The sequence below is a fragment of the Hyla sarda genome, chromosome 2 (assembly GCF_029499605.1).
Source record: "Hyla sarda isolate aHylSar1 chromosome 2, aHylSar1.hap1, whole genome shotgun sequence".
NCBI classification, from domain to species: Eukaryota; Metazoa; Chordata; class Amphibia; order Anura; family Hylidae; genus Hyla; species Hyla sarda.
The window spans coordinates 177078523-177097886 of NC_079190.1; the positions used below are offsets into that span (position 1 = coordinate 177078523).

General features: G+C 39.4%; 1 protein-coding gene across 1 annotated transcript in view; it reads right to left on the reverse strand.

Moving 5' to 3' along the window:
- TUBGCP3 (tubulin gamma complex associated protein 3) overlaps positions 1-19364 on the reverse strand; it is a 73770-nt gene that overhangs the window by 17505 nt on the left and 36901 nt on the right. Inside the window, exons 11-15 of the mRNA XM_056560106.1 lie at positions 19224-19332; positions 17387-17576; positions 11129-11264; positions 8347-8415; positions 2618-2753 (exon numbers count right to left, since the gene is read on the reverse strand). Coding sequence (XP_056416081.1) covers positions 2618-2753; positions 8347-8415; positions 11129-11264; positions 17387-17576; positions 19224-19332 — 640 coding nt within the window. The remainder of the gene's footprint in view (positions 1-2617; positions 2754-8346; positions 8416-11128; positions 11265-17386; positions 17577-19223; positions 19333-19364) is intronic.

Below are 19364 nucleotides of genomic sequence, written 5' to 3' on the forward strand. Positions count from 1 at the left end.
TTTTTCACTCCTCTTTGGCATTTTCCTGCTTGGCAGTTTTTCAAAATCGCAGCATGTTGAGACTATGGCGTTTTTTCACTGAAATTGTGGTGTTTTTGCTTCCTTAGAAGTCTATGGGAGTGGAAAAATGGCAAGAAAAATGCCAAGTGGGTTTTAACTTTGGTGGTTTTGCAGGCGGTTTTTCTTTTTTTTACTTTAGCGATCCAAAAATGGGTTGGAGATCCCTAAAAAAAAAAAAACGCCAAAGGGGCCAAAAATAAAATTTTCACACAAAGGCAAGAAAAACCTCCAAACGCAGGAAAAAGCCATGACTTTTATTTATTTATTTTTCTTACAGGACAGAACAAAGTGATCAGCTGACGTCTGTTTGTTCTTCAGCTGATCACTGGCCCTATTACACAGAGCAATATTAGCCTGTTAGGCAGATAATCACCACATGCAATACGGACCTTATGGAAAGGCAGCATGTTTCACCACTGCAGATTTCTGCCACCATTCCCTGGCAAATCCACTGCAAAATTGCAATGTTTTACTCGTGTTTAATGCAAATTGAACACTATACATCTTAAATTCGCAATGAAAAGGTGTAACAAGCTCATATGAAGTTAAATGTCAAGGAACATAACACATTCTCCTCCAAAGAGAATGTGTCACCTTCCTTGATATCCAACTTCATGCACTAAATAATATTATACTGGTTGCTTCATACAGGAAGGAAGTAACCGGCAATTCTACTTTGCTAAAATTTTCTTTCCATCACAATCAAGTGACGCACAATATTCTTTTTGGGAGTGGCTTAGATTTGGATGCAACTGGGATGATTTGATTTTTGTTGCCAATTCCCAGCATGTGTGTCAACATTTGAAAATTCTTAGATCAAGCTAAATCCAATGAATTTTCTGTAAACTGAGAGAAGAAAGAAGGGCATAATATCAGATAATAAAAGTGCCAGTAAGCATTTGTTTGGTACTCTTTATAGCAGACAATGAAAAGTAATAAAACAATATATTCCCATTTTCCATCAAGATATATTTCGGATGACACTGTGGCACATGGTATACATTTCATGGCATGTAGTGGTACTTATTTTGGATTCATTTTATGTCCTAGTCCTGTCAAGAGGGGATTATAACAAAAATGGATAGGAGCGTTGTATTACATTCACACATGGCAGTTTCTTCATCCTTTATTCTATAGTGACAGGGAAATGTATAGAACATAATCTTTTGAGTATTAAGCACAACAGACAATGCAGGAGAATGGACATGTCCCTTTAATATTTTAAAGCATACCCCTCATATAAATTTTTTTATTACAAACAATTTACAGAATACCTCAACTTTAACTGTGGCCCAAAGAGCTCCTCCAGCATTTTCATAAATGTTTGTAATATACGGTATTAGGCAATTGTACCTCTTTCTGGCCTCACTAGCCCCCTGAAGCTGAAGCCATACCCTCCTCTTAAAAACAAACTTCTCACTGATGTCATCCAAAACATGTACATTTTTGCCAGTCACGTGGCACACACAGTGAGAGTATATGGCGACGGGACTTGAGAAGACAGTGCCAATCAGGGCTGTGGAGTCGGAGTCGAGGTGTCTGAGTCGGACGAAATTTTGGGTACCTGGAGTCGGCAAACAATGCACCGACTCCGACTAAATTTAGATTGGAATTAAAAAAAAAGCAAGTTTAAATGTCCCAATTCACAAAAAGTTATAATTAATGACTTCTCTACTGTAAGAATAAAGACCAATGCATGCAGTGCCTCACGTAATCGCAAAACGAACACGTTAAGTGACTGAAGAAGCATGCTTTTCATGTGGTTCACTATATGGCACAATTAGGAGCGGCAATACTTATACTTTCCATAGTGTTGTGTTCTGGTGTTACAGGGAACCCATGGGTAACCTAGCCTCTCACTGATAAGGGATTAAGTAAATATGTTTTTTGCTGGACTAGAGACGCTTGTATAAGTGAAGAGAATGGAGGGTCAATAGTTCAAGACTGAAGCTGTAAACCATTGGAAAAACTGCTGCCATTCAGCTAAGGCTATAAAAACTTGTAAACTCCGATTGTTAGCTTAAACTTTAAACATGACTATGGGATTCTACTAGGGAAATCATGTTTTATAATAAATGCACCTTCCTGGATCCTCCCACTGCCCTATCTTCAGCAGCAGATCAGCACACAAAAAGGAGAAGGCAGCAGCTTCTGCCCAACTACCTCTCTCTGCTAGCAGAGCTTAGAAAAACTTGGTGGAACAGCTTCTTGGATTCAACTGTAAGTGTTTATAAATACATTTGCATATTAATACAGAGGAGTCAGAGTCGGGAGTACAAAAGACTGTGGAGTCGGAACATTTATCTACCGACTGGTGCCAATACATACAGCTTATTGCTGTGGCCTGTTCCTGGTTATGTCGGAAGCATACAGTCTCAGCTGATCAAACAAGATCATTGTGCAAGCATTAAAGATCGATTACAAATAACTATACTGTATATATGTAAGAGGAAAAATTATGGTTAGTGGAGGAAGATAGGTATTATAGACATCAGTAAAATAAGACACAAATGTGTAAAAGCAATAATCATTCAGATATTACATTTCTATAACATACCTGGCATACTTTTCAGTAGCTTTGCATTGCACATATGCCCTTTCCATATGTCTGTTAGAATGTATTCCATCCTCTTCGCACGCCACAGAAAGTTGAACACTCGGAGATAGTGACTCATACACTCTCTGGTAAATACCTGGATTTAAATACAGGCCAATTATGACCAAGTACAAGTTTACTACCAAGGACTGCTATTCATATAGACAAATAAAACGTTTCAGAATTAAGTATCTAAAATATCAACCATGCTGTGGTCTATAGAAGACATTAAAGAAACCTTACTGATGATGAGACTAATAAAATGTCAGCAGTTTTTAAGTTGCCTAATCCATGGGGCATCAGGATAGTCCCCCTGGCTTTTGACTGCTTGTCAGCCTTGATTTATAGATCTCTCCCTATATCCAGAGAGAGAGAGCCATCGATCAAGGCTGGTGGCGGGAGCAGAAGCTGCCAGGTACCCCCCTCATGACGTGTGGCTACGGCAGCACATATAGTGATGCCAGGTTGTCTTCATATCATGATACTATGAAAATGCATTGAATAGGGCACATTTTCTTCCCAGAGGAATTCCGGGATAAAAATAAGCCCCATAAAAATACATAAAATAAAAAAGGTTTCTAACTCCTTCCCAAAACGAATCACATCACCTGACACCATCCTATAACATGAAAGGGTTTGACATGGGCTCCACATATCTTTAAATCCTTTGTGATCCTGCATGAATTTATAGCTAAATACACTTCATTGTAAGGCTGCAGGTGACGATTATTTTAATAATCGATTAGTTGTCGATTATTTCATCAATTAATCGGAAAAAAATTCAAAATGCCCCCAAAAAAATATATATAATAAAGTGGTTCAGCTGATTCTACTTGAAAAATTATGTACAATGGCCATATTAAGTTTCTAGCATTTTTGGAGTTTTTTTTTTTTTTTTTTTACGTTTACACCAGTTGCTATACAGAATCATTATTAATGATCCTGTACAGAAACCAGAGTAAACTTGATAATGCCAAATGGGTAACTATCTGAACTATTAAATTTTTTTTTTTATGATTTACTAACATTTAATAGTTTAGACAGTTAGCCATGCGGTAGTATCACATATGTAAAAAAAAAAAAAAAAAAATTGCATTTTTTTTGTATAGCAATAGGAAAAGGGGGAGCTAATTTTTATTGGTGGAGCGGTTTACTTTATTTAAATGTTTATTTTTTTTTACTTTACTCTTTTTATATAGCACTCCTTTACACATGGGGGTATGTCCAGACTGCAGATGACTGCGCATATGTGTATAGCAGTGTATATGTACTACATCCACACTACTTCACCCATGGGGGTATGTGCATAGCATTGCACCCTTGTGTCTGTACTACAGACACAAGGGTGCTATGCTCTGCACATACCCCCATTTATTTCATATCAAACATTGACATAGTGCAGGGAGACGACATCGGCAGGAGGTGTATGAAGAAGACTCAACTAACGTGGTGAGTGCGCTTGAGTTTTTTCTTCGGCTGGTTTTAATACACAGGATAACGTTTTAGAGAAGAGTCATGCATGCTGTTTTTTCCTACCCATTGAAGTCAAAGGGAAGGACAATCCGCTGCAGAAAATATGCAGTAAAATAGGGCACATGTGACCCTACCATCCATAATGCAGAGATGTGGAAATCCTATCACCCGACACATGTAGTTCCGGGCGGCGAGCAGGTGAGTTTTTCATAGATTTCGCCCTGTATCAGGCAAGCAGGGCCGAACCGACTTCCCCCTTTATTTTTATTATGCCAGTGTGAGGTGCAGGAGCAGAGGCAGACTTGCATGGGACACAAGTCTGCACCCCTACACCAGCATTCAGGGTGTATGGAGCGGGCTCCTGACTTAAGCCTGCTTCATACTCAGCGGCCCCCAGCTGATTTCAGTGGCCAGGGGCCGCCGCTAATAGCCCGGCATGCGGCAATTGTCGTGGACGGCTATTAACTCTTTAGATCGCCACTGTCAAAGTTGACAGCAGCGTCTAAAGGGACCTTATAACTCGCAGGGGGGGCGATCCACTGTGGGGGTAGCCGCCCCCTTGGATCTGCATGATTGAGCCTGCCTTGAGCAGGCTCAACCAAATGAACACAGATCAACGGAGTTCAATAGAACTGCATTGATCTGTACAAGGAATCTAATGATTCCTCCTAATAAAGTGTATTTAAAAAAAAAAAAAAAATTTTATAAAAGTTTTAAAAAACACCCATTAACCCCTTCCATATTAAAAGTTCATATCGCCCCCCTTTTCTTTTTCCATATAAAAAAATATGTCAACATAATAAAAATAAAGATATTTGGTATTGGCACAAGCATAATTGTCCAAACTATTTAAAAATAACATTTTATATCTAATACGGTCAATGGCGTTAAGGAAAAAAAAGTGTTCAAAAATCTGATCAATACCAAAATGGTACTGATACAAACAGCATATTACGGCCTAAAAAAAATGAGCCCTCATACATCCCAGTATACAGAAAAAAACTAAAAATGATATAGGGGTCAAGAATTAAAAAAAATTTAAAAGTTTTTTTTTTTTTTATGTTAAATTAGTAAAACATGACGGAAACTAAACAAATCTGGTATTGTTGTAATCAGGCGACCTAAAGTATCAAATTAATATGTAAGTTTGACCACAAGGTGGATGTCGGAAAAAAAAGAAAAACCCCAAATTTGCATTTTTCTTTTTCAATTTCACCTCACAAATATATTTTTTTTGTTTCAGAGCATAAGTTATGGAAAAATTAAAGGTGTCATTACAAAGTACAATTGGTGCCGCAAAAAAACAAGCCTCATGAGTCTGTAGAGGGAAAAATAAGTTATGGCTATTATAGGGCGAAGAGGAAAAAACTAATGTGCAGAAACTAATAAAGACCATATTTATGTACTACTTTGGTTGAAATTATTTTATCTACCAGGACAAGTGGATTTTCATGTGGGACAAGTATATTGTGTTCCGTTGTAGTCCCATGCACGAATATTTTTTTTTTTCAATTTCCACACCCCTGCATAATGTCATTTATACCTCATGATGAACACCATAAAGAAATCCTATAAAGCAAAACAGTCGTCTTTTTTAAAAAAAATTTTTTTAAGGCTTTTAGAATGCAGACATGAAAAAGAAGAAAAAAAAAATACTACATTTTCCTGGAAATGAAGCTTTCTGTGATTATAACATCCTACTGCTGGAGGTTCTGGAATTGAAGACAATAGTGATGAGTAGACAGCTGGGACGACTATTTCAAGTGGAGGGGTCAACTATCAACATAAAATGCTGGATTGCTTAAAATTTTTATTTTGAACAAAAGACTTTATTTTGGATTGCCCAATACGTTTTTTGGAAAGCTCACTAAGATGCTAAACACGAGCTATCACAGGCTTAAACATATACATGCACAAATAAATATATACCATGCAAGTATATTGTGGATACTGTCACACATTTACAACAAACACAAGCAATTTATTCACCAGAAAAAAAAAAAATGTTGCAGACTCTTCCAAAATGTACATACAAATTAGATCAGACCCTAGTACAAACATTCTCAAGTAAAAAGATACCACTTGCTCCTTGAACAAAGCAATATAATAAGTTCATTAGGTAAAATACAGATTTTATGTGATAAAACGCTTTTGAACAATAAACCAGCTATTTTCTAATCAAATCTAATGAATCCTTCATCATATTTTATTTTAAATAGTACAAATATAATAGTACTTAAATACATTTTACAGTGCCTGGCAAATTATTTCAAATTAGTTGATAGTCTATGAATAATGGAACACAATGAATGAACTATTTCATTAAGGACATGCTTAAATCTGAAAGGGAACAAATGAATTATTAAATATATAAGAAATGGTTTCAATAAAAGGCATTTATCTGCATATTATAAATTTAGAAATAGTGAGATTGTAACTGGAGTGCTCACAGATGCCAAGTGATGGCTTTAATCAGAAGTTCCATATTTTTTACAGAGAAAAGGGAGCCAAGCCAAAGAAAGAATATTCTTTTGCATACAATGTCTTGGGTAAATATTAATGAAAATATTGTGAATTTACTAATCTGGACTATTAAAAGCATTTTTACACTTCAGCTCCATTTTTTCCATCATGTTTTGGGATTATGAAATTTAGCGATGACCGCCAAAAAGAGAGAGAGGTCTCCGATTCAGAACTTGCACTTAGGAGCTCTTTATAGAAATCTACAACACTCTGGACTACACAGTCACTCTCCATTAACATTAATGCACTTGTGACCACCACTATTGCAGGGGGTCTGACTTCTGGTACATGTCATTAAACTCATTTTATTTTTAGATGCAGTATACCACTAATTTACTTCAATGGGGCTGTGGAGCAGTACTACACACATTTGCATAGTTTATAGCAGGCCAGTCATTTCATAGCATTTTGGAGAATATGTATCAGCAACTGAGGTTACAGACCCAAAGTTTAGGTTTGTTTTCTTTACAGGTGAGATGGTCTATTAGTATAAATAAAAAAAAATAAACTGTATACCCCAAAGTACTCAATTATATACACATGTGCTGCTATTCAAGCCAGATAGGAAGTGTATAGTATTGTATTTGGTTCAGTGATTCTACATATGGTCTCTATGGTCACACTGTACCCATACTGTCGGCAACAGATCGCCAATCCTGCTTGACAAAAAGACTACATAACAGACCTGCATCCATTGAAGCATGTCAGAATTGTTAGGATCTGTTCACATTTCATAACAAAAATCATGACACAGTGCTGAATCAATCATATGATAGCAGCACACCATAGACCCTTTAAAGTACATTGAGATCTATTAGCTTCTACCAAGACGTGAATCATTTTGCAGGAAAAAAAATGTGATAAACTGAGGTTCCAACCAATGTAGATGTGAACATAGCATTACGGTTTATACCAAGAAACCCAAAAGAGGCTTTAAGTGTTATAAAGTTAGGCTGAAAGTTCCCACTGGACTCCCCCTTTAAAGGGTTACCACAAAAACAAAAATAAAACCAGCACCACACTTGTACCTGTTCTCAGATCTCTATGTGGTAATATAACTTGGCTGAATTCACTTCAATGGAACGGAGCTACAATGCCACACACAACTTTAGGACAGGTTTGGTGCTTTTTTTTTTAGAAGAAATTAGCTCTATTTATCCAATCTTTGATGCGCCCATTAAATTCACAAACACTGGCAGATTTTATGCAGTTTCAAGGTCTATTATATGAAAACTGTAGACTGATTTGAATCAGGGATGTTTGTCAGTCTAAAACATTTATTCTGTTTCACTATTTTGTTTCTCTTCTAGTGTAATCTTTTCTTTGTTTTGGAGTGCCAATGATGCCGACTCATTTCACATTATTATCTAAGGTATGTACCTAATTTTTTTTTATTTTTTTTTAAACCGCAGGCACAATAAAGTGATAGTGCTGGAATTCGATTTATTCATTCATATATTTTCAGGAGAAATAATTTAGGAAAAATATAACACAGTTCTAAAAAAAAAAAAGTTACTCCAGCAATGTCTGTTCATATGGAATACAGGTGTAGACAGGCACGTGACAACATGTGACATAAAGCAGTTGTGAAAAATGACCACATTATCCCAGCTGCAACGTCCCAAAAATTGGTTGGAACGGTGCTACAGTAGAGAGATGTGTTTTGAACAAAAACAATTTTTTTTTTAACTTACTGTGGCAATTGGTCCGTCCACATGATAATCTAAACTAAATACATCCCATCCAGTGTCTCCAGGCGATACCTAAATGAACAAAACATAGGATCTGTTATACATTTGGCTATTAAGGTTTTTATTTAGAGAAAATCAAGTACAAAGGACAATGAGATCTTAGCAGTAATAAGTAAACACGGCATATAGGAGCTCCGCTTTTTTTTCATGATTACCATATTTATCAGCATATAACACACACTTTTAAAGCTTAAATTTAAGGCAAAAACCCTACCTGTATGTTATACGCTGATAAATGTGCTGGCCACTGATTTAAAGTGGCAGCAGCGCCAGCTACTTGTTAAAGGTCACTTTAAAACACTGACCAGTGGCAGCTGCTGCTGGCCCGGATGCAACACTTCTACCCGGCTGTTTATTTTCCCTTGCATGGCCGTGCTCCAGAAGGCTCAGGTCAGGCAGGGGGGGGGTCTTACGGGCTGTGCGGTCAATGAAGCATGACGAGTTAAGTCCCCAGCTGGTTGCTCTGTGAGGCGTCAGGGACGTCACTCATCCCAATCTGCAGCTGCCGCTGATCACTATTCTAAAGTGACCAGCGGCGGCTGCAGTAAATGACGAGTGGAGTCTCTGACGCCGCACAGAGGAGCGGGCAGGGGACGTCACTCGTCAGCACATTGAGCCTGCCAGAGCTTGGCTAGGCAAGGCAAAACAAAAGTAGAGGGGAACGATGAGTCGGTGGGAGGCAGAGGGAAATCACAGGGGAGATGAGGTACAAAGGCAAGATGATGAGGCACACAATGGGATCAGGGGTGGGGGTGTATAAGTGGCACAGGATCTGATAAAGGGGGAGGAATGATATGGCATGGGGGGGGGACAAAGCTGAGGAGGAGGGAGAATGATGTGGCAAATGGAGGGGGATGATGTGGCATTTAGTTCAGAGCTTCCAAGTAATTTATTTTACATTTATTTTTCTTTACTCAAATTTCCCTGTAAAATGTACAGTAAAAATACAGTACTTCATTTTTCTCAAAGTACAACTTCCTCCACAAAGTTGCTTAGGTTAGAGTCACAGGTTATGTTCACCCCAGTATTTCCCAGCCTGTGTGCCTCCTACATGCTGAACGTTGTAGTTGTGCAACAGCTGGAGGCATACTGGTTGGAACACTCAGATCCACGACATACACTGGCCATCTTCCAGATAATGGCCTCAATACAAATAAACTCATCTGAACACAGATTACTAAGAGATTAAATGTTGCAAGAGCTCAAATAATATATGAAATAAAAGCAAGCTGTAAATGCAGAAAATATTAAATTATAAAAGTAAAATTGGCTTCTGAGTTTATATATATGTACATCCATTCAGACTATCCATTCCTGCCATAAAGTAGCACATGAAATTATTAAAATCCTAGAATGAAAAAAATATTCAAAAAAGCCATGCTTTTATAAAGTGCTATTTTTCTGTGATCCAAAGCACATTTTCGGCTATTAATTCCACCAAAACAGATTTCTTTTCTAAAAAAAAAAAACTATGCTCATAAAGCTCTGAATTGGAGCAGCCAATTAGATAGTATGAAGAAAGATTTAAAATACAAACAAAACAAAACAAAAATTTGTTTGACAAAGGCTCAGGATAAACAATATGCGCTATAAGCACAGGGTGGAAACTGATTGGTCTTGTGACATATTTCAGTCTCCTCTTTGTGAAAGGCCCGCCTGAGTTATTAGCTTGCAGGCACTCTCAATAACAAGAGAGGTTTATTTTAAAATGGGGCCTTGATTATTTTGATTTTTACAGTGCAGATGAATGCAATAAATAATGTCTTCTTATTTCTCCTAAATGGCCCCATTTCAATCATCAAAAGAAAACTGAGGTTATTATGTGCTCTGTCTAGCAGCACTTTAGTTGCCTGCTCTAAGGATGTTTATTACTTTATATTGGCATGGGAGGTACTGCTAAATTAAACACTGTAAATGTTTTAGGATGCAGTCATTTGTATGCAATTGCCTAGGTATTAGTCTAGTGCATTTTCACACAATAAAATACAAGAAAATTACATTTGATAAATGGGTATTTTTTGCATGACATACAGCCAATTATTCACCAAAAACATCCTGTTTCTGTTAGTTTAACACATACTTTACTGCAAGTTTAGAACAAATAATTCCGCCATGGCAGCACTGTGTCAGTGATATTTGTACATTTTCTCTACTAAATTCAATGATGCTCTGCTATAGATAATGTACATTATACGCTGCAAAAATACAATACGCTTAGAAATAATAGTAATGAAAAGATTTACGTTTTAATAAAAACACTATTGGATCCTGTCCATCTCCAGCAAATAGAAAATGAAAGCGAATTTCACTGCACCTGCTAAAAACTAAAATTATATTATATTTATATATATATATATATATATATATATATATATATATATATATATATATATATATATATATATATATACACACACACACACACACATTTATTTTTTTGAGAATGGCTGTGTTGCCCCACAGCCAACCAGGTGGGTATATCATTGTATATAAAGGTTAACCATAGCTGGTTTCAAGATGCAACTTCAGCCGTGTTGCTTACCAGCCAACTTTCTCAGTTGCAAGTATGACTTAGGAACGGAAACAAAGAAAGTTTTATACTGTGACATAAAAGAAAACTTAATAACTTCGATTTATTGGCAATTTTTCATTTTAGGCTTCTTAACTAGAATATTTAGATGAATATGACATATTAAATGGGATTTGTTCTACAAATACACATTACCTCTAAAAGCCTGACGTCTAAGCGTTTAAGAATCTCAGGATTGTCAAACTGAGCATTGGTTGCTCTCACTGCAGTTTCAAGTATCCCTGTAAGATTATGTTGGTACAATGTTGTTGCTGGACGTACAAGCTCTGGTCTAGCAGAGGAAAAAACAAAGAATTTAATACAAAGAGTTAAATTTGTTCTTTATGTCAACAAGCATGATAAAGAGAACTAATATTTTCATTTAAAAAGCAGATTTCAGATTCAAGATTTTATTAAGAAGGCTGGGAATATATAGATCGTTCAGCAAGAAGGCTCAACACAATAAAAAAGGAATACAAAGATGTCTATTTAAAAAACATAAATTTAAAAAAAGACAGATACTGAAGACAGTTGCTTTTGTTTTCTTTACCATTATAGAGTGTCTGATTTTTACACCCCCCCCTTAGTATATACACTGCTTAAAAAAATAAAGGGAACACTGAAAACAACACAATGTAACTCCAAGTCAATCACACTTCTGTGAAATCACACTGTCCACTCAGGAAGCAACACTGATTGACAATCAATTTCATATGATGTTGTGAAAATCGAATAGACAACAGGTGGAAATTATAGGCAATTAGCAAGACAACCCCTAATAAAGAAGTGGTTCTGCAGGTGGTGACCACAAACCTCTTCTCAGTTCCTATGCTTCCGGGCTGATGTTTTGGTCACTTTTGAATGCTGGTGGTGCTTTCACTCTAGTGGTAGCATGAGACGGAACCTACACAAGCGGCTTAGCTAGTGCAGCTCATCCAGGATGGCACATCAATGCGAGCTGTTGCAAGAAGGTTTGCTGTGTCTGTCAGCGTAGTGTCAAGAGCATAGAGGCGCTACCAGGAGACAGGCCAGTACATCAGGAGACGTGGAGGAGGGCAACAACCCAGCAGTAGGACCACTACCTCGCCTTTGTGCAAGGAGGAGCACTGCCAGAGCCCTGCTAAATGACCTCCAGCAGGCCACAATTGTGCATGTGTCCACTCAAATGGTCAGAAACAGACTCCATGAGGGTGGTATGAGGGCCTGACATCCACAGGTGGGGGTTGAGCTTACAGCCCAACACCGTGCAGGACGTTTGACATTTGCCAGAGAACACCAAGATTGGCAAATTCGCCACTGGTGCCCTGTACTCTTCACAGATGAAAGCAGGTTCACACTGAGCACATGTGACAGACGTGACAGTCTTGAGACGCCGTGGAGAACATTCTGTTGCCTGCAACATCCTCCAGCATGACCGATTTGGCGGTGGGTCAGTAATGGTGTGGCATTTATTTGGGGGGCCGCACAGCCCTCCATGTGCTTGCCAGAGGTAGCCTGACTGCCATTAGGTACAGAGATTACATCTTCAGACCCCTAGTGAGACCATATGCTGGTGCGGTTGGCCCTGGGTAACTCCTAATGCAAGACAATGCTAGACCTCATGTGGCTGGAATGTGTCAGCAGCTCCTGCAAGAGGAAGCCAGACCTGAATCCGATTGAGCACATCTGGGACATCATGTATCGCTCCATCCACCAATGCCACATTGCACCACAGACTGTCCAGGAGTTGGCGGATGCTTTAGTCCAGGTCTGGGAGGACATCCCTCAGGAGACCGCCACCTCATCAGGAGCATGCCCAGGCATTGTAGGGAGGTCATACGGGCACATGGAGGCCACACACACTACTGAGCCTCATTTTGACTTGTTTTAAGGACATTACATCAAAGTTGGATCAGCCTGTAGTGTGGTTTTCCACTTTGATTTTGATTGTGACTCCATATCAGACCTCCATGGGTTAATACATTTGATTTGATTTCCATTGATAATTTTTGTGTGATTTTGTTCTCAGCACATTCAACTATGTAAAGACGAAAGTATTTCATACGATTAGTTCATTCATTCAGATCTAGGATGTGTTATCTTAGTGTTCCCGTTATTTTTTTTAGCAGTGTATTTCAGTGTCCTATATGATGCTTTATTGGGTAGCAGCAAACACAGAATCAATTACCCATAAAATATTAATCTGAATATGGCACAAGACCTCTGAACCTTCATTAAAGGGGTTATTCGGTGGAAAGGGTTGTGAACTATACACACAAAAAATAAACCTAATAACTGGCCAAAACAGTTACAGTTTTATAGTATGTATGGTTGAGGCTGCTTTCACACTATGAGGTTCTCCCGTTAATACATGTACGTTTGAAACACACGTTAACACACGTTAAACTACCCCATTCAAGTCAATGGGTTTTTTCGTTTACCCTTTGTCACACGTTATAGCCCGTCATGACTAACGTACGTTAGTTGTGACGGGAGAAATAACGTGACATGCACTAATTTTTCGCACGTCACAAGAAACGGGTAAATTAACGTACGTTATTTTTAACATTGAAGTCTATGACCGACATACATTAGTAAATACACCTGTTATTATAACGAACGTTATTTTTACTGAGCATGCTCAGAAAAGGTCACATCAGTAGACTCCTGCAGTGCTGAGGGACTACTACTTCTCCCATCATGGAACAGACTTGTTTCCATGCTGGGAGTAGTAGTTCCCTGGCTGCGGGAGTCTGCCGTTGGCTGGGCAGGTTACATTAGTGTTTGTACTACTACCCCCATCATGGAACAGACTCTGTTCCATGATGGGGGTTGTAGTACAGGCGCTGAAGGATTGATCGCAACGGGTCTCACTTCTGACACCCGATGCGATCAGAGGTTATTAAGTAGGGGAGCAGGCGGCATGGTCCTCAACCCTGCAATCACTATGTATTTTTTACTTTCATTTTTAAATTCCCCGCGGGATCCTAAGTACCGGCCATTCAGGGATCCCCGCAGGGTTTTTAAAATGGACAATGTGAGGGGAAATATGTATATTAAAAGTGTTGTGCGCATGAATAAAAATATGACCCCCGCCAGCGCATTAATAAAAATATATACCCCGCCAGCAATAAAAATATGACCCCCGCCAGCACATTTATAAGTATATATCTTTACCCCCACCAGCGCATAATGTGACCCTGCCAGCGCATTTGTCCTAATTTTCTATTGCAGCCCTATATGTGACAACCAAACCTATTCAGCAGCCACTCCGCCGATGATCCTGATAGATATACTATTCATTCATAGCGCTGGCAGCTGTATATGTATATAGATGTGCTGGGGGGGGGGGGGCAGACATATAGCGTTATCTGCCCCCCACAGCGCTTCTATGTACATATGCAGCTGCCGCGCAATGAATAGTATATCTGTTAGGATCATCAGCCGGGCAGCTGCTGGATGCGCTACTGACTTATATACTTGTCATATATAGCGCATTTGTGCAGCATTATGTATGACAAGTATATATGTCAGGAGCACATCCAGCAGCCGCTCGGCTGATGATCCTGACAGATATACTATTCATTCATAGAGCGGGGGCTGCATATGTATATAGAAGCGCTGTGGGGGGCAGATAACGCTAAATGTCTGCCCCCCCAACACATCTATATACATATACAACTGCCGGCGCTATGAATGAATAGTATATCTATCAGGATCATCGGCGGAGTGGCTGTTGAATACGTTCTGATAGGTTTGGTTGTCACATATAGCGCTGCAATAGAACATTAGGACAAATGCGCTGGCGAGGTCACATTATGCGCTGGCGGGGGGTATAAATATATACTCAAATGCGCTGGCGGGGGTCATATTTTTATTAATGCGTTGGCGGGGGCTAGATATATAGCGCTCTATGCACCAAAACACACACACACACAACACTTTTAAATACATGTCCATTTTAAAAACCCAGCAGGGATCCCTGATTGGCTCTTCAGTACTGGCCATTCAGGGATCCCCGCGGGGAATTTAAAAATGAAAGTAAAAAATACATTGTGATGGCAGGGTTGAGGACCATGCCGCCCACTCCACCAGCTTAATAACTTCTGATCGCATCGGGTGTCAGAAGTGGGACCCGATGCGATCAATCCCTCAGCCCCTGTACTACAACCCCCATCATGGAACAGACTGTTCCATGATGGGGGTAGTAGTACAAACACTAATTTAACCTGCCCAGCCAACGGCAGACTCCCGCAGCCAGGGAATTACTACTCCCATCATGGAAGCAAGTCTGCTCCATGATGGGAGTAGTAGTAGTCCTGGCTGTGGGAGTCTGTAGGCAGGGGTGTTAAAACGTCCGTACATGAAGGATGTTTTGTTAGCATCCGTTAATTCACCCGTTATAAAACGTCCGTTAATACATAATAACATACGTTTATTAACGGGTGAACGTGTAAAAGCAGCCTTAAAAAAATGTTAAAAGAGTATCTGTCGCCAAACTAAACTTTTAATATATTGTTCCTTATGTAATTACAAGACACTTTGCTATTTACTTACTGTTAAAATTCTTAACCTTTATACGTTTTTAATGTGATTGAAAAAACGGCCACTAGGTGGCTCTGTTCTGTTCCCTGCAAGTCAAACAGTTCGTTTGGTCTTTCCCAGCCTGGCAGGAGACCAAACTCAGGAAGTGTGTGCTGAGCATGGAGAGGCACAGCTCTTGCAGGCTTCAGTGACATTGTGTCTGCTGGGGAATGCCCACTTTCTTCTGCCAGGAGCTCACACAATGTGAGCAAGGGGAAAGGAATGATGATACAGAGCTTTTTTTAAAGCTCAGAAAATGTTTTAAAGGCAGGAGGGGTGTTAGAAGTAGTTAGGGAATATAATCTGAGTTAGTTTAGAAAATATGGTTTGATGACAGGTACTCTTTAATAACATAAAAGCCAATTTTTATTAAAAAAATTCTCTCTCGTATGTTATTTTATTAAAAAGATAAGTTTTATTCTTATATTTTTGCTTGTTTTTTTGCTCCTGCTATTGTTTGATCACTAGTATAGTACACAGCAGTACATCTCCAGGGATCCTCATGATGTTCATTTACGTAAATTTGTGGCCAGGTTTTTCCACTTATGATATAAAGTATATCATGGGGTGGAAAGGGGCTAGGAATCAGGAAAGTGGAGTTTGAAAAGTTCTATGAAATGACTATAGTGCAGCACTGTGCACATTTTTTTCAAAATCACCAATTTTGAGTTTGGCACTGAAATTCCTTTACAGAGCGTCTGTTGTCCCCGCTGCTAATAACTGTGCATTAAGAAGTCACAGCAGTAGGCTCTGTCTCCTGCTGCACCCTCCATCCTGCTGCACCTCCTGTCATTGCTGGCATCCTTTCTGCTGCTGCAGCTCCTGTCATGCTCCCTCCTGCTGCAACTCCTGTCATGCTCCCTCCATGAAAAGTTAAAATAAATAAATAAACACCCCCAATTAAAGGACTTGCAGCGGCATTACACTTATCCCCTATCCACAGGGGATAGGGGATAAGTGTTTGATCGCAGGGGGGTCCGACCGCTGGGACACCCCCCCCCCATCTCCCTAACGGGGCGCTGCCATAAGCGCTCTTGGTGAGCGCTAAGGCGCGTAGCGTCGACCTAGAGGTGATGCCCCATCTCGACGGTGATGCCCCATCTCCTCCCCATCCCCATACAGTTCTATGGGGGATGCGGGGAGTCACGAATGCTGTCTCCCCGCCTCTCCCATAGAGATGTATGGAGGAGGCGTGCCGGCCGCATAGTCATGCTGCGGCTGGCATGCCCCCTGCACGGGAGAGCCGCGGCCCTGTACAGGAGATCACAATTCTGATCCTACATGGTTAATGGCATAAACGCAAAAAATAATTTCCAAATACCTAAATTTCAGATTTTTGATCATGTCCCGATAAAAGAAAAATAAAAAGAAAAATAAGTTGGAAAGTGATCAAAAAGTCAGTACTAAGCAAAAGTGGCATCGGCAAAAACAATAGCTCACGGCACAAAGACTTAAAAATTGCGCTGGTTGTTTCAAAAATTAAAAAAAATAATGTCCCCTACCATTTTTAGTTTTATTTTCTTTGGCTGACTCAATACAAATTTGTCAAGCCCTAATGTGAAATAAACTTTTCTTTTCTTTACATCCATTAACATTAATTTCCTTTAATATAAGAAACTTATCTGCGTTGAGACTATAAGATTACATTATAACAAATTGTACTGCATTTCGTAGAAAGTGAAATTCTATTTTACCTTTTGGATATGACCTGGAAAATAAATATGAATTTATAAGCAATAAAGAGGATAGACATATTTTCATCTAATGTTTACATGATGCAACAATCTAACACTAGAAGAATTCCTGTCATTTTGGTAGACATAAAAACATTTTATTACACATACGACTTACTTAAGCAAATCCATAAGATGGCGTATAAAATCTCCCTGTCCCAGCAGGAGATAGCGCCTCATGGCCTGTAAGTGCTCGAGCAGATTGTAGTTCTTGTTAAGGACATCCAGCAGATATTTGCTAGTTTCAAAATATGCAGCATCAATTTTAGTCTGGAACGCATTCTCCAAATCTGTGAATAGGTCTGCGGCTACAGAGGAATACAATTACATCGAATAAATGGAAAGCATTTGTTAAATAACAGATGCTGCCACGCCCCCTCCCATAGACTTGCATTAAGGGGGCATGACATCACCAGGGGCGGAGCCATGACATCACAAACTGCCGGTCCCTGTATCGTGAGTCATCAGCCACGGGGCAAACTTATCTCCGTACAGCTGATGACACGGGGTGCTGCAGAAGAGATGGCGGGGGTCCCCAGCAGCTGGACTCTGCGATCAGACATCTTATGCCCTATCCTTGGATAGGGGATAAGATGTCTAGGGGCAGAGTACCCCTTTAATTCTCTGAGACCTAAATAATGCACCCTATGATATAGCTTAAAAACCCAGTGAATGCTCCCCTAACTTTAAGGGGATTCTGCTGTTTTAAGAGACAGGACAATTATAACATTTTAGATCTTCCAGACTAAGGCTATGTTCACATGAGTGTTGTTCAAATCTGTTATGATAGGTTCATTATTGACCCATAACGGAGGTCAATCAAACTGAATATGAAACTGATGTAAATGGTAAAAGATTTTGTAAGACTTGCATATAAAATAACGGACAGTTAATATCTGTTATTAGCCATTAAAACATCTGCATATGTCCATTAATGTCAGTCATTTTATAACCATGACTTTTTTTTTTTTTTTTTACTTCTGAGCTGATACTGATGCGTGACTGTGTCCTACACAACATGTACTACGCACATGCACAAATTCTGCCAGAACTCAAGCACATGTTTGGTATGTAGATCTTATTAAAGGCATTTCTTCATTATACACAACAAGTTGTACATGTGGTAAAATGTACCACATTAAAGGACATCTGAACAGACTGTACCGTTGTGTACCATGGCCGCAGTCTAGCCTTAGGGCATGTTCACACAGACAAACTGCATTGCTTTCATGCAGAGACAGCACCAAATTTGCACAAAACCATCTCACATTAATTTTAAAGGGAAAAGGAAGCAACGTGTCACTTTTTTGGACCACCTAGTCTGCCCAATATCCTGAATACTATAAAATAGTCCCTGGTGGATAAGTGCCTGATCACAAAGGAGCCCAATCACTAGGATCCTCCGCGATCTCCTGTACAATATACCTTCTCCACAGGAAACTGCTGAGTTTTAACACTTATACTCTATCCACATAATAGGGGATACATTTCTGAATGCAGGGAGCTCCGACGACTGGGACTATCTGTGATCTCCTGTATGACACATCTCCTCCATGCATCTCTATGGGAGACAGGCAAGTACATTACTTTTGTGTCTCCAGCGCTCCTATAGAGATGCATGTAGGGGCATGATGACCCTGCTCCGTGCACAAGGAGAATCGTAGGCACTGTACAGGAGAAGATTGTGGAGGGGTCATAGTGGACACATTCTATAAACTGTGGATAGGGAATAAGTGTTTAAACACTGGGATACACCTTTAAGGATAGTCTTATGCCTATCCCATGCATGTTTTACGTTGCCTCACTTTGAAGCTACTACTGAAATTACTGCGAGCAGGACAGACCTCTGTTTCTAGATAAACAGTCAATAGATGCTAGGAATAGGAGAACAGCTGGTTAGGTGGCCGCAAATTTTACGACTGTTAAATGAAATAATCTTCCTATTTGTGACTTACCATCTTTGGGGGACTCAGCTGTTTTTGTTACTGCCATCATCTTCGCAGTGGGAGTTTGATCATGGCACACCTGATGTAGAAAGTTAATGGATTTCCCAATCAAAAGAACCTGAAAACAAAAGAAAAATAATAAAATGAGTG